The 15,874-nt window shown below is 41.7% G+C and overlaps 5 protein-coding genes across 5 annotated transcripts in view; 3 read left to right on the top strand and 2 right to left on the bottom strand.

The window, feature by feature from the left end:
- Positions 1-261: 261 nt before the first annotated feature.
- On the top strand, positions 262-1,545 carry LOC131883602 (uncharacterized). Its single transcript, XM_059231114.1, has 3 exons — positions 262-655; positions 721-1,042; positions 1,120-1,545. The coding sequence occupies exons 1-3, from the start codon at positions 300-302 to the stop codon at positions 1,459-1,461; spliced, it is 1,020 nt and encodes a 339-aa protein (XP_059087097.1). The 5' UTR covers positions 262-299; the 3' UTR covers positions 1,462-1,545.
- A 1,054-nt stretch (positions 1,546-2,599) lies between these two features.
- LOC131883611 (mitochondrial folate transporter/carrier-like) lies at positions 2,600-4,190 on the top strand. Its single transcript, XM_059231127.1, has 3 exons — positions 2,600-3,281; positions 3,392-3,722; positions 3,788-4,190. Exons 1-3 carry the CDS (start codon positions 3,010-3,012, stop codon positions 4,037-4,039), a joined length of 855 nt encoding a protein of 284 aa, XP_059087110.1. The 5' UTR covers positions 2,600-3,009; the 3' UTR covers positions 4,040-4,190.
- On the bottom strand, positions 4,098-6,071 carry LOC131883553 (sialin-like). The gene is made up of 4 exons (XM_059231058.1): positions 5,929-6,071; positions 4,911-5,866; positions 4,453-4,827; positions 4,098-4,379 (listed from the first exon to the last, which is right to left on the bottom strand). Exons 1-4 carry the CDS (start codon positions 6,053-6,055, stop codon positions 4,200-4,202), a joined length of 1,638 nt encoding a protein of 545 aa, XP_059087041.1. The 5' UTR covers positions 6,056-6,071; the 3' UTR covers positions 4,098-4,199.
- A 96-nt stretch (positions 6,072-6,167) lies between these two features.
- Positions 6,168-11,401, bottom strand: LOC131883563 (sialin-like). The gene is made up of 9 exons (XM_059231067.1): positions 10,935-11,401; positions 10,649-10,866; positions 8,935-9,157; positions 8,210-8,523; positions 7,582-7,734; positions 7,381-7,513; positions 7,069-7,310; positions 6,613-6,754; positions 6,168-6,509 (listed from the first exon to the last, which is right to left on the bottom strand). The coding sequence occupies exons 1-9, from the start codon at positions 11,014-11,016 to the stop codon at positions 6,415-6,417; spliced, it is 1,602 nt and encodes a 533-aa protein (XP_059087050.1). The 5' UTR covers positions 11,017-11,401; the 3' UTR covers positions 6,168-6,414.
- Positions 11,402-15,283: 3,882 nt separating this feature from the next.
- Positions 15,284-15,874, top strand: part of LOC131883621 (large ribosomal subunit protein uL14) — a gene marked incomplete in the record, with an annotated part of 1,809 nt that continues 1,218 nt past the window's right edge. The window contains 2 exon segments of the mRNA XM_059231137.1: positions 15,284-15,435; positions 15,775-15,858. Of these exon segments, the coding sequence (XP_059087120.1) occupies positions 15,423-15,435; positions 15,775-15,858 (97 nt within the window).

Below are 15,874 nucleotides of genomic sequence, written 5' to 3' on the forward strand. Positions count from 1 at the left end.
AAGAGTAAATAATTCACATCAATTCAAAGGAATGTTATAGATACAACGTAATGACTATTTATCTAACAACCAAAGTCGATTAAAGCGTTTTCGTTTCTTGATTGATTTGTTACATCAGAGCAGGGATTTTTGCTTGAACTCTTTCATGTTGAATTGAAATCAATACACACATAAACTCACACATACCTTCATTTCATTAGAACCCAACAATTGTTAACACTTGGACCTGATGCACGAGGGGATTGGAAATGGCATATAAAAACCCGCAAAGGAATGGAAGAAATCAGTGAATTTCCATCATGAAGCACTGTGATATCCCCTTCCTCCTCCTTCTGGCGCTTCTCGTGGCAATCTCCCAAAACCTCGCTTGTGAAGATTGCGTTTGTGGATCCCAGTGTTTTCAAACTGAGAACTTACCACTCATCCAAGCCTACGAGGATGTGAAGAAGGTGATCAAAGGTATTCGTGTAGGAAACTTCCTTGCCTCCCCTGAACCCGATAGCACAATTATTCACTTTGATGGAACACACAACTCTTTCGATGGATTCTTGTACCAAAAGAAGTTGGCAGCCATTGCCGCCCTCCAAGTGCCTGTTGATCCAGGTTGCAATCCCGGTCTCGTCATCACCTATTTCCATTGGGGATCTTTGGCTTGGTAAGATGATTGATTCTTTTATTGGTTAGAATGTGGAATTTAATAATCAAGTTCTGAATCATTAGGCTTCCAAATTTTTCAACTGGATGCATGGACAAATGCCACACGGCCACCTACATCAATGAGTTCATTCCCAACATACCCACTCCAGCCATACCTTTCAACCCTTTATTCACTAGCTGCCTGTTGGCTTCCACTGTGGCAAATTTGTATTCCACGTGTTCCATTAATACCGTATTGGGCTCTCATCACATTGCTTTCATGAATGACGACATTCAATCCGCCCCAACTCCGTGCTTCTTCAGTAACGCTCGAACTGCGGTTAAGATGGCTCCCTTGGCAACTCCCGAACCTAAATTTGAGAGCTCTCCCACGAACTCCATCGAGGTTCGGTAGTAGAAAAATAATGAAAGTAATTAACAGCACACAAAGACTTTGGAATGCAAATATTCTCAAAATTCCAGGCCTTCATGACCCCGGCTCGATTGGAAGCTGCCGACAAGATTTTGAGGTGCATCGAATCTGAATGTTGCCAGGACAGATCGGACCGGGCAAGTCTCATCGAATCCCAAGGGACCCTTCTCATTCAGAAAAACAATGAACACAAAGCCCAACACGTGGATTTAGGAAAAAGCAGCAAAGGAACAGCTATGCCCATGAAAAGCATTATTAAAAGCGTCGTTTTGAGAGAGGAGTTGAACTTTATAAAGGAGGAGCATCCGGAAATGGTTAAGCCAACTTTGGGGCTTTGGAAGAAAGGGAAGGAATTGAAACTCGCCGTTGAGCAAGTAAATTATAATAATTGACTTTAAGCCTCAAACCGTGTGATCCTTTTATTTTCAAAAAATACGTCCAATTCACAACATGAAATAGATTCAGTACTGCAATGATTAGTTGGCCCAATTCTTTGAACTTTCATTTTTGTTTTTTGTGTCGTACAAACTAACATTTTTGCATTATGTTTTGCTGCGTTTATACTTATCCAAGAAATGAAGTTTCAGTTACAAGACATAGACAGACATAGCGTGAACAAAATGAAATGTTCTTTTGGATCAGGATGGGAGGTATACCAAAAAAAAAGCTCGCAAACGATTTGTTATCATATACCAATGATTGATCGCGCGCCAAGGCCATTTTTTCAAAATGGTCGCTCGACAAGCGAGAGGCTGACCGACCATCCATTCCCAATTTGATTGAATAACTATAATAGCTCAAAGCAATTACGCAACTTGACAATTTTTTCATTGGAGAAGTAGCTTCATTTCATGGTTCTTGTTTGCTTAGGCTTCAAGTCGGAAAATGGAATAACAACACATTTTGTCTCCATATTGCCAAGTCGAAGTTAAGATTTGTTTTTTATCGTTTCTCATTTAATCATTGTCAAAAGAACATCTATACGTCACAATAGCTCATACAAAGAATCTAAAAAAAGCTATCTATCGTAGTTAGTCATAGTCTACTCTCTTTGTGATTTTTCGATTAATTGAAATGACATTTTTTTCGATTTTACTTGCCCATTGATATCACGATGGTCGAAGATGATTATTTGAGTACATGTTGATGTCCAAGGGGAGGAAGGATAACATTTGTCCACGCCAGAGACATGAAGCGAGCTCGTGAAGATTGTTTGGGATGAAGCTTCACCCTCTACGTACGTACACCCACAGTAATAAGAACAGGGCGGTCAAAAGTTTGGATGCCCTGAACAACTCCATGAATCCCCATGAGGGATTGGAAAAGACAGCGATCCATCAACCAAAGCGCAAACCCATTTGCTTTCAAATGACCGCGGGCGGTGAATTGGAAAAGATTTTGAATATAAATCAATGTACTTATGACAATCTTAAAAGTCGAAACTCAGTTCAATTGAACCGATTCCTGAGACAGTACTCGCACACTCACTGGATATCTCTGTGTAACTGAACGAACAAGCTCGAGGTCACGTCTGACGAAATTGGGAGTATAAAATTGTGGATCTATCGCCTTTTGTGGGTCATTTGAATTCTTCGTGAACTTGCACCAGCATCAAGAGCCTAATTCTTGGGTTGTTTATAAATCCAGAAGACAAACCATTGTTCGTCCAAGCTTCAAAATATTTGGCATGACCTATTGCTCTCACTTAAGACAGACATTCGTGATTTTGAGTGGTTCAGCGATGTCCAATAGAAACTCGGCCTTGGTAGCCTTCAGATTTGCTCACGTGTCCTCCGGTTGTGATACCTCTTGGTTTTGATTAACTCCTTTCGTGTCTAGTTCTCTAACCAACATTAAAGTACAACCACATCTTTTGAATTGGCAATCACTCTAATCCTAAATTAAACTTAAACTTAAAAAAACGGAATTCAAAAGAAAGGATGTTTCGATTTCCGGACGAGACTCGCCCCGCAATGGCTGGCCTTGTTGGTGGCAGTTTCGCCACATTGGCCTTGCATCCCTTGGATCTTCTCAAGATTCGTCAATCTGTTCATGGAAATGGAAATAACCAAGTGGCGCGACAACAATATCAATCAATGAAAAGTGCTGTTCGCGGGATTTTGGAGCGCGAAGGTGGACTTCGAGGCCTGTATTCAGGCGTGGGAATGAATGTTCTTGTATCTGGAAGCTCCTGGGGGATCTATTTTGCCACGTGAGTATTAGAATGTGTGGCTATTGTGCAAGATATATCCTCATCCCCACCCAATTACTTTTCACGAACGTTCTGATTCATGATGGCGATTTTATATTCTTCTGTTGTAGGTACGGAGCCATCAAAGGCCAGATAAAACGTATGCATGGCAACCAGCCCATTGGCCATTTGGAACAGCTTGGAGCCGCCTTTGGAGCCGGGGTTATTACAACTCTGGTAACCAATCCCATGGGAGTGGTTCGCACTCGTGTGATTGTCTCACAAAAGGAGGGCCAATACAAGTCCATGTGGGCTGCTCTGACTCACATCCGGAAGGCAGAAGGCTTCAATGGCCTCTATAAAGGTCTACTTCCCAGTCTCCTTGGAGTGTCCCACGGAGCCATTCAATTTTCAGTTTACGAAAAGTTGAAAGATACAATCAAGACGAGGAAGGGAGACATTGTAAGTTCGAGTACAAACCTTTTTCTATAAGCACACCGTTCATGCTTCATTTACTGACATTTTAGAGTATGCCAGAAACCATTGGCGCTTGTGCTGTGTCAAAGGTCATTGCGGCCCTCATAACATATCCTTGCCAAAACTTGCGATCGTGTCAGCAAGCTCAATCTGGGGGACAACGAATTTCGGCCATGTCCATGTTCCAAAAGGAGGGGATGCGTGGATTCTACCGCGGATTGGGACCGTATCTTCTCCATGTCATTCCTAATGTTTGTATGGTTTTCCTCGTATACGAGGTAGTGGTCAATGGAAGCAAGTGATTTATTCCTAATGGCTAACTCGCCCAATGATTGAACTGAAAATGATAGACTAATAACATAACATCGCATTTTTCTGTTATTTCAATGCCGGTATGTGAAATGTGAATGTGAAATTCGATATTTTTCAATGGAATAAAGAACAGAAATTTGATTCTTGAGCCTAATTGTGGGAAATTAAAGGCTCTTGTTCACTAGGGGCAGTGGCAGGATCGGGGGAGTTGTTTTGCTCTCCAATCTTCATCGGTTCATTTTGTAATCCATAAATGAAGTATATCCCAGTAAGAGCATAAATCGACATCAGAAAGTAAAGGATTCCATTCCACTTGGACTCGTCCCCAATCTAAGACACCAATAATTATTTATGATGATGAAATGCTCAAAAAAAGTTCAAGTAACATAAGCATGGAACTTACGAAACCGTCCATAAAAGTGGATACGCAGATCGGAGCCACAAAACCCATGAGAGTGGCCAAAAGGTTAGATATTCCCATCAGAGGTCCAGCATATTTCGTGCTCAAGTCGATATGAGTTATGAAAAACCCCAACATGGCAAACCCATTTGTGAACAAAATCAAGCAGAAGAGGGGTAACACCCAACCAGGTATTCCAGAGAGAAGAATAAAGGCCAACAGGAAGATGCATGTGCCGAAGGATCCAATACCGAAAAAGATCTTTCGAACGTTCCACACACTGAGCCAATTTTGAATTTGAAGAAAATCGGCCAGATGCCCGGCAAAAACGACGCTTACAAAGTTGACCCCCAAGGGAATTAGGGCCCAATTTGGTGACTGGAAAAAAATAACCGAAATTCCCACATTAATGCGTGTGAAAAATCCACCAATCGTTTAATTCTTTGCTCTCGTCACGTTACCTGGAGAATTTGGTTATGATGAATGTCTTGAAGGTATTTGGGCAGCTCGTTGCAAATGATAAACAACCCAAAGCTATAAACAATGTGGCATATCAACACTCTCCTGAAACTTATGCAACGGAGGATCGATTGCCAAGGGATTTGGAAGAGGGTTTCTATGCGGGGCGGATTGGTGTCTCGCCAAATGGCTAGACGTTCGGAAACCGAAATCCGGGTATGAGTCCGAGGAGAGTCGAATGCTGAGAACCACCATTTGATGGACAAGAGGATTGTCAAACCACCAAACACGTAGAAATTCGATTGCCAGCCCAAAGCCCTCGTCAAGTAGGTGGCAGAAAGGTTAGCTAGAATCGTGCCAATCAATGATGATCCATAAATGAAGCCTCCCATGCGGCTTCGTTCATGCTTGGGAGCCCATCGAGCAATAAGGCTGTGCATGGCAGGCACCGACAACCCTTCAAACAAGCCTTTGATGAAACGTATGATCCACAAGGGGTGTCGTCCGAGCGTAGCGGCGAAGGGGGAACACAAGTGGCACAACCCTACCCCCAAAAGCGAGAGCAGGAAGACCGTATGACCTCGGCCTCTTCCAGCAAAATAACCCCCAGGGATCTGAAGGAAAAGGTAGCCTATAAAAAATGCACCAATTATGCCGAGGTCTAATGGCTTGGGGTTGCCCAAGGAGGTTTCTGCGAGTGCGGCCCACGATTGGATTTCAGTTTCGTGGCCGGTCTTCGATTCCCCATTTGGATTCAAAATGATGAGGGACGGTAAGGGCGTGATACGAGTGGCAAATATAAGCATAAATCCCAGCGCAGACATGAGCAAGAACTCGCCACGTTTGGAATTAAAGAGTGGGGGCAACGGCAAGGTGGCATACTCGATTTCGATGGAGGAGGTTTCAGCCGAATCTTGGGAATAGCTCGACCTCGAACTTGGAACCCGGTGATGGACAACTAAAAATCAGTAATTGGAGTGTTTGGGCTCGCCTCAAGTTGAAGTGATGTAGGTTTGTTACCTTGACCACGGACAGGCGATGTGGTGGAAGGGTGGACGGATTCTACCTCAATCGCATTTACATCCACGGGGCTATTAGCCGTGGTCGACATGATCAAAACAGCTTTTTCTATGAGAACACTATCCATTTATTCAAATATTTCACTCTTCAAATGAGATCTGACTGGATGAACTTTTTAACACTCAATTCACACCTGGGCACAACGAGAGCAATTGGCCCACAGATAGGTAACTCAAGACTCAGATTTTGAGCGAATTTATTGAACTAATAGGAAATCATTAGCAAGAAGAAATGACCCCATTAATAAAAAGAAGTCATAAAGAAAAAAGTGGAGACGCATTCATGTTAATATTACATTTTGACTGGGGTCTCACAATGGTGTTCATGAATATTTTGTTGCTACCAGTAAAGCACAAATTAACATGTATGTCAATATTTTGAGGCAAAGCATACGTAGAGGTAGTTTCTTCGTATCACAGAGACAGTTCAGACATCATTGACACTGCCGAACAAATTGAAAAAGATATCGTCATCCTCGCTATCTTGAGAACCATCTTCGTCTGACTCTTCTGCTAGCAAACCTGTCAAAATATAATAAAGTTGCTCAAGATTTGGTCAGATAACAATGAACGTTTCTCACAGATGTCAAAACAGAGCTGAGAGGGCACTTGAGATCCTACTCACAAATTCGATCTTGGCGACCAACTCCCGATGAGTCGTTAAAGGCTTGGATTTCTCCACTTCCACAGAGAAGATAGATCACATTTCCGAGGAAATAGATCGAGGAGGAGCACAGGAAAATGGTCCGCCAATGCGATAGATCCTCCTAATAAATGAGTAGATAGGGATTGAGGTAAGACGAGATTGGCAAACTCACATTAGTTATACGTTTCAGGCCGATGACGAGAGCGACAAATATTGAAAGAATGTGGGCATTTCTTGTTGGGCAGCCACTCGATCAAAAGGGCACTTGTCCCGGGTTTCGTGTATTTTGCATGCCTTAATCGGATGATGAAAGGCTTACGTTTCAAATGGGCTTACAGCCTTGCTGAACTATTTCCACGACCAAGACAACCAAAGGCTGCAGGCCTGGAAATCTAGAATTGGACGCAATGAACTGACAAACACAATTTCACTTACATGACCATCAACGATGAATCCAACAAAGTAAGGCGTGATGATACCCATGGAGTTGGCACACATGTTCGTTATTCCCATGAGAGTTCCGGCATAATTCGGTGCAATGTCAATGTGATTCACATTGTAACCTGCGGAAGCAAATCCACTCAGGCCTAAACTTGCCGAAATGAAGCCCACTGCGGCTGTAGAGTGACAACCGGTAAAGCACATGGCCAATAGCATGAGTGAAGGTCCAAACATGCCTATGGGGAAATGGCTTCCAGAACTTGATCATGTCATAAGGGATAATTGCAACAATCGTACAACACTTACCAATTGAATTGAATGTCTTTCGAATTTGAGTACTCGATAACACGTCCTTTGTGGCAAGCATGTCTGCCATTTTGCAGGCAAACAGTATCATGAGCCAATTAAAAACATATGGAATGGCAGACACGACCCCATTCTAACAAAAGTGTAGCACATTAGTAGTATAGATAGAACCAAAATTGAAACAAAAAAATGTTCGTTTACCGATTCCGTAGTGTAGTGCAGAATTTGTCTATAATAAGTGGGCAATTCGGACAGAAGCGTGTAGAATCCCCATAGGCTTGATGTGTGGGCAAAAACAATTGCCCAAAATGGAGCCGAAGTCAAAATCCCCTTCCACGGGATTTTGGGGCGAAACTAGAACAACATCAAAATCCTTCAGTGCATTCATTCACTCACATCACCATCTCATCATCATATTCAAAGCAGTTAACTCTTGCGTTCTTGCCAAGCCCGAAAAAAACTAATCCTCTTCTTTGTCCCCCCCCAAAAAAAAGAACCGGTGAGGATCACCTTGTAATAAACTGGAAAAAGGTACTTGTGTGGAACAAGTGGAGATGGATGCTCTTTAACAACCAAGTGGCAAAGCAAAGCACAGAAAAACATCACATAAATGGTGAGTTCCGTTGCTGGGCAACCGAACAGAGATCCATGAAACAGGATCCAAATTCTGCACTTCGAGTGAGGGGAATTATGATTGCGACAACAACAAATTAGCTTCGCTTTCGAGCAGCAGGAAAAACCCTCTTGAGGTCTCTTGCTTCAAGGCAACTCTTCAATCAGGACAAAGCAGTTGAAAACATTCGCTAGATAAAGACGCTTAAAAACTTACCTGGTTGTTGCGAATTCCAATGGATTCTTGGATGTATGTTCTTTCGGCCTCACTAATATGTGGGTGCTTGCTGGGGGAATCATACACGAATAGAGACCACAGAAAGAACCAACCCAAGCCAAGGCTCCCAAATATGTAGAACACATATTCCCATCCCAATGTCTGACACAAGAGCCCAGTTATGGGCGTCGATACGGCTGTACCGATTTGAGATCCGGCATAGATATAGGACACCATGCGGCTTCGTTCCGTGGGAGTAGCCCATTGGGCCAGCATCGCATGCATTGAGGGAAATGTGACACCCTCAAAAAGCCCTATTAGAGGGGAGGTATTAATGAATAGTCGAATAGTTCTAAATCTCGATCTTCACATTCCTCTACAGAATTTTTATTTATTTTTCCCTTGATCCTATATATTCGTATTAAAAGGTAACGGCGAAACAAGTTTCGAAGTCAGAAATGTCAGCCTAACAAATTAGTGAAGCATTTCTATTTAATTTCGTTGTCTGCTTTTTTCCCGCTTGACCTTTCAGAATATTCATTTTTTTAAAAGAATATGGAGAAAAGAATTCTTCACCGAGACAAAAGAGACGAGCACCGGAATTACTTATCTCGCGAGAGAAACGGTAAAAGCCCAGTTTGAGGTTACTTTTCGCGAGCTATTGGTTAATTAATCAAATGGTTTGAGATTTTTAAAAAAGTGAAGTGGTTGTAATGTTTACTCACCTTCAAGTATTCTGACAAACATGAACAACGAGTAATCGAATTTGGCAGCAAACGGTGTGAGAATTGTCAGGAGCGAAGTTCCCAGAATACCGATGCTGAAAACCCATTTTCCGCCGAATTTCTCTGAAATGCGACCACCAGGGATTTGCAACAGTACGTAGCCCCAATAAAAGGCCGCCAAAAGGTTGCCTTGCGCTTTATCATCCCAAATGAAAGGACCATCCTAGCATCACGGAGAAGGTGAAAGAGAAATTCAGAAGGTGATAAATACGAGTTGGATTTCGATCAAATTTCAAATTTCAAACTTTCAAACATCGATAACAGCTTGGCAGTCAAAAATGAAACGGCTCGTTTGTTGGAGCTTTGCCGAGTTCCTGGTCATTTCAATCAGTTATTGATGACTGAAGTAACCAAGTGATCAAACGAAAATTTGTCAATCTGGGACCGATTTTTTAAAAGAACTAAAGGCTAAAATTTAACATTATGTGTAACACTGATTAATTGATGTATAAATACTCAATCGTTTGTTAACTGGTGTCTTTTCTTAGATTGAAAAAAATAGATTCATGTAGCTCACAAATATAGGAGATCACAAGTAAGTGTAGTTCAAAGTTACATGGGTGGTTCAAATGTGCAGCAACAAAACAATTCAAATGACGCAATTGACACACAAAATCAAAATAATTCTTGAAAAGGTCATTGAGGGTGGCATTTCTAGTAATTTCAGCATGATGGGAAACGGCACAGTTTCATTATCTTGAAATGAGGACCGAACGCATCTCACTCCAAGTGTCGATTGAAGTGTGTTTGCTTCCCCAAGTCATTTCCATATGAAATGTACATTGGTTAGAAATCATAAATCACACAATAAAAAAGGGCTTCAAACGGAGCTTCCGACAAGGGTGAAAAAATCACTTTTTCTCTCTAGCACATACCGGTAGCGTCCTCGTAAGCTTTTTAATCGCATGTCCTTCTCTTCAAATCTTGCTCCCATTATGATTATTAGTTGGGCACTGAAAGAATTTTGACATGTTCTATGGATGAGAATTAAAACTCATCAAATGATCATCAATGAGTTAAAATTAAAACCTATCGTTGCTTTTCTTTCTTTATTTACTTACGACAAGAATCGAAGAGCCAAAAAGTGCATCAACTATTACAAACTACCAAGGTTAAAAAAAATCAAGTAAGTACTACTTTCTGAATTGAGGTCGGAAAAATATGTTAAGATATGACACAGCAAGAAATGTGTAAAAGTTGTGAAGTTCAAGGGAAAAAGTTAAATTCTCATCTATCATTAAGTTGTCTGGACCCAACATATATACGCTAGCACAGTACAAACCATGGCCAGAACAAAGGCTTGCGAAGAAGAGCGAAACATTTCAAGCGCAAAAGTCATGATTCTTAAACCTGGTAACTTATAAAATGGTCATTGATATGGCCGAAATAGGATATAGCTACCATTACATGGCTGAAAATTTTAACTTTGTACATTTGTGTCATTGGGGCTATCTAATTTTCATGGTTGTCAAATTAAAGGCTATGATCAAATTCCAATCATGGCACACATTACTCAATAGGAAGGCGGGAAATCTGGGCGAACGTGGTAGATACGTCATGAGCACACATAAATCATAAATTGGGTTTAATCTGGTTTCAATCCAACCAACCACCATTAAACCATCCCGCTAGGTAAATTGGAATGGTACCTTACCTCGCTAGGCACCGTGATATTTAATGGTGTTGGATAGATTGGACAAATGTTGGTGGCATTGGGAGGATCCGGGGGTGTCACAGCCGTCTGATTAACCATGGCCACAATGGCCAAGGACAAATTGACACGCATGGCATACACATTGGCAAAACCTAAAAAACCCAAAAGGGCAAACACCATCCGACAAGAACCCACAAATGGATGAAATGCGCGCGAATCTAGTAGGACCAATACTTTCATGAGTACTTTGTGGCTATATCTTTCGGCTATGGGTGATTTTACTCACCTGGGTGGCCCAGATCTTCTTCAATGACGGTTACATGACCTGTCCCAGGTTCCACAAATGAGGCACTCCGTCGTATGGACATGGTGGTGCCACTATGATCTTATGATCTTAGCGGGCTAGCCAACGAGGTCCGTGGAAGACCAACTGCCAGCCACTCGCCACTGAGTTGGCCTTCATCATGAATGAGTGAATGAACCAAAGTCTTTGTCTTTGTTCGTCGAGCTATTAGGAGTCAGAGGATAACTAATACTGCGAAGAGGGAGTTTCCTGTTCAAGTGTCAAATATGAAGGCACAATAATTGATGTTGTTCACCCGCACATGGCTTTGGGCTTTCATGATACGTTTGTACTCTATTCATGACAACCGGGGTGGGTGGTTGGCTAGGACAAGCGGGTACTGGCCTAGACTGGTTCAAAATCCAGAAAACTGTTTTTGGTCAATGTACTATTTGCGTCCATGGGGGGGGTGGGGAAGCGCTTTGTATTCAGCCTCAAGTTAGACTCCGTACTTTTGCGCTTGCTTCGCCTAATTGGGGTGCGCAAAATGGCCGAAGAGTGAGCTTAGCTCTGCTTTTGTTCAAAGTCTGATTTTGCCACAATTATGAAGTAAAACGCCTCAATTTCAGTTTGTTAGCATTCAAGACTATTTTACAATCATTTTAGATAAAGATAAACTTTTTTATTTATCAAAGCTAAGGAGTAGGGTTGAAATGGATATCTTCAGCTAGACACGATTTTTCAGTATTCCTTTCCTTGTCTCTTCTTCCCCCTTCCTTTTATGGAGAACTAGAGATCCATACAATGGAAGATAGAAATGAGAAGGGAGAACCAAGAGTGACTCTACAAAGGCCTCACTATCTCTCTGCGTCTTTATTCATTTCCGATATTTTACTTCATGATTATGCCATAAGTCCTCGCCCAGATTTCACTAACAACTTCAACAAGGTCTACTTCGAAACGAGAAGTCAAGGGTTAAAATAGTATGAAAAAAAGGCCACAAATAGACTTTTTTTTTCTTTATGATTAGAGTACTCAAGAGATGTGGTCAAAGTTATGGTCTAATCACAAAATGAAATTTGAAAATTCGGCATGCTTTTGGCGAGCCAAATAAACTTTAGAAAATGAAATTTTGATACGGCCCACTCTACCAAAAATTGAGCTAAAATATCTTACCTTTAATTGAAGAGACTTTTTGAGGAGGTTTTTTCAGACTTTAATATCTTTCCAAAAGTGGCTCAGACTTGCTATGAACAAACCTAGGCCGACTTGGTGGGAAGCCCATTCACAGATCATACTTTATGAAGTTCATGACCATTCAATCAAAGCAATAAGATAAAATGATTCCAATGGCTCCAATGGCTCCAATGGCTCCAATGAGATCATTCAGGAAATTGGATAAGCAAAACTTAAGGATTGGATACAAGATTCGTCAAATTTGGCCAAAAATAGGCTGTTTTGGCAACTAGCCAAAGACATACCAGCCTTTCTTCCAGACATGGAGCCATTGGAGCCATTGGAGCCATTGGAGCCATTGGAGCCATTGGAGCCATTGGAGCCATTGGAGCCATTGGAGCCATTGGAGCCAAATGGCTCCAATGTCCAGTAGAAAGGCTGGCACGTCTTTTGCTAGTTGCCAAAACAGCCTATTTTTGGCCAAATTTGACGAATTTAGTATCCAATTCTTAGGTTTTTCTTATCCAATTTCCTGAATGGCTTGAGAACCAATATCATTAAGCCTAATTGGCCCCTAAGCCGCAACTTTTGTTCAAAAACCAATGCTTGGATTCAAGTTTAAAAAAAATTCAGGCATAGTTGCTTTCAACAACGCAATCAAACCCCAAAAATTAGATATGTAAGGTCCTTGGCCTCTTTTTACTCATGCTGGACCACCAGCACACATAAATCCTGGCAAGGCTGATTCGGGGCTAACGATAGGAAAGGGATCGTTTCTCAGTTTTCAACAACCACTACAGATTCTTAGGGTTAAGGTCGCTTGCTAGTTCTCCCCTCTCTAGTCCCCACTCCCCAGGTTCTATCTATCACTTGAGTGTTGTAGTGATGCTTGCATTTTGGCCCACTGAGACTGAGTCTCAGTTTCTGTTGCTAACTAATGACATTGATCATCTCCGTACTATGAACAATTATATTAATTTTGTTTGACAATACCGGGAAGAGAGACTACGTGTAAAAAGGGTTAAAATAAAGAAGATCCCCAAAACAAAAGAAGAAATAAATTTTCGCCATAAAGCATTCGCTCACAGTATGCACTACAAATAAGTCGGGAAGACGTAGACCACGCCTAAAAGCGCATGAGTGCGAGTTGAAAAATAGCTATGGTGAGATTTCTGATCGTAGAGGCGCTGTATACAATTGGGTAACACATTGGGGTTTATAATCCGTTGTAAGCATAGACTGTGTCCCACACGGATCAGGTGACTAAAAGTAAGGTTGCGTGAACACAAGTTGAGAGGATCTTTTGTCATTGTAATTTTGTAGATTCTAAATCTGATAAACAGGGCTTGAACCGTGAACAAAAGAAGTAACTTCTTACATACATTTTTAAAAAAAGTAACGTGTTACCGTTACTGTTACCTTTGCAGAAAAAGGCCTACAGCTGGAAAATGAACCGTTTATGTCATTTTTTAACGCGAAACAAATGACTCCCGTGAATATTCATTTGATCCCATCAGTGGCAAGTAAGGCATAGCATGTTTTTTTCCCCGGACTTCCTTACCGCTACTGGGAATGGAATTCCCAGCAGTTCAATACGAAAACATATTCATTTCAATTAACTCTCATTTTCATATATCATTTGATTGACAAACGAATTAGAGTTGGCGGATCTGGTTTGCCGTTGAATCTAGGGTTGATCAGGAGTTTTGGTCAAAATCATTTGTAAATCATCTGAGACGGTATTGAAAAAGCCATTGGATAAGAAAGCTCAACACAATTCTCTTTCCCTCGTTTATCAGAGAAAAAGTAGATTTACACAAAAAGTAACATATTGCAAGCCGGGATTGAGTAATGCTAGCGGTAACTCGTTACTTTTCTGAAAAAGTAATGGTAATGGAATGGGGTTTTAGCGGTTTTAGTCCTCCCATTACCATTACTTTCTTCTGGTATAAATGAGGGAAAGAAAAATGCGTAATGGTTTCTTGACCAATTTTTAAGAAACATCCGTCTCAAATGCTATGACTTACCTGCCACTGATAGGATCAACTAAAAAAATCACGGGAGTCATTTGTTTCGCATCATATTTACTAAACGTTACAAAATTTCATAAACTCTGTTTTTTTTTGCTTTTTTTCTGCAAAAGTAACAATAACAGAGATTTGTTACTTTTTTCCAGTAGCGGTTCAATTCAGGTAGTTACTAGTAACTCAAGCCCCTATTAAAATGTTAACGGAAACCATAATAAACCTGTAATCATTCTTTGTTTCCGTGTTTTCAATGTTTTGACATTATTGACTGGACAAAAGGCAAGGTGACAATTCAAATTTTACGGACATGGTCAATGTTACTGCCAAAAACTGCCATAATGTCAAAAAAAAGTGAGTTCAGTTCCTCAAGCGGCGAAATTTTGAGCTTTCAATTATGTCCCAAGACAAGTCATTCTTAGTAGAACAAAATATAGATGCGCGTTATGACGAAAAGTTGACGTCGCTTTGAGGGTTACGTTCTTGGTTTTAATAGTAATATTTAGTTACTTATCAGTTGCCCTCGTAATGTCTTGCAAACAAGTTTTAGAGCGCCTTGCATGGCATCTCATTTTGAAACCATTATCTTATCAATCTAGGATTGATAAAGTGGATGGTGCTTGGCATGATTGTCACCTGTTCTGTCCTGGTTCAACGATGATAATATAATAATGCTTCATTTACAATTCATTGACCAGAATTGAATGGGACCTAAGACCCCGAACTGAATGTTCTGGTTTAAAAACGAAGGCGTTTATTGCTATGCATTTAGGGTGGCTTACACGTTCTTCGGCATGCTTAATTAAGATCTAACCAAAAAACAAGAAAACACTCGACCGACATGAACCCCCTCAAAACGTGTTGATTTTTTGGAGGGGGGAGTGGTATGTTCTAACTTGCTCTTAGTTACTCAATGATGTTTCAAATGTTTTAAGAATTCACATTTAGGCTTCAAATTGCCACACGCTAAGTGGGTTACAAATTAGCCCGCGAATGATGCTTTTGCCGAGGGTCTCAGACGCCGTTTATTCCTTCAATTCACCCTTAATCGTACGTATGGTCAAACGGGTCCAGCCCTCGACCTAAAGGCCAATCACTTGGCTCTTCCACCTATTAATCCCGACCTCCTCAGGGATATAGTCCGTCTTTTCTTTTCTCACCACCGGAAGTCAGTCCGTTTTCGTGCGCTCCGTCGCCCCGTGGCCGCTGGGGCTGGCTCTGGCCTGATGGCCTATTCTTTCTTTCTTCATAGTGGCGCCCCCTCTCCTCCTTCCTTTTTCCCAGTTTCATCATGTCGAAGAGAGGTGAGTGAAAAAGGCTCAGCTCTAATCCGCTCCAATCTCTGTCATCTCTCGTCCTATCCGCCTCCACTTACCCGTCATCGCCGTGCTACACACGCCCACCAACAGTGAGACGCCTGTCGAACGTCCCCAGAGACTGGAAACCCAGTTCATGACCGGATTTAGCATCACCTTCAAGATCTATGGACTTAACATACGTTGCGCCATGATGATGACCGGATTTTCAACGGAACGGGTCGTGAACGAGTGGCGGGTGGATGGGCAGGACACAGGACTCGGAGCGGTTAGCGTTAAATATGGATTGGAATGGGTGTCTGACTTGGTATCACTTTGGGTTTGCAGGACGTGGAGGATCGGCCGGAGCCAAGTTTCGGATTTCCCTGGGTTTGCCCGTGGGGGCCGTCATCAATTGTGCGGATAACTCTGGTAAGCCAAGTTGTTA

The sequence above is a fragment of the Tigriopus californicus genome, chromosome 1, assembly GCF_007210705.1.
Source record: "Tigriopus californicus strain San Diego chromosome 1, Tcal_SD_v2.1, whole genome shotgun sequence".
Lineage (NCBI taxonomy): Eukaryota > Metazoa > Arthropoda > Copepoda > Harpacticoida > Harpacticidae > Tigriopus > Tigriopus californicus.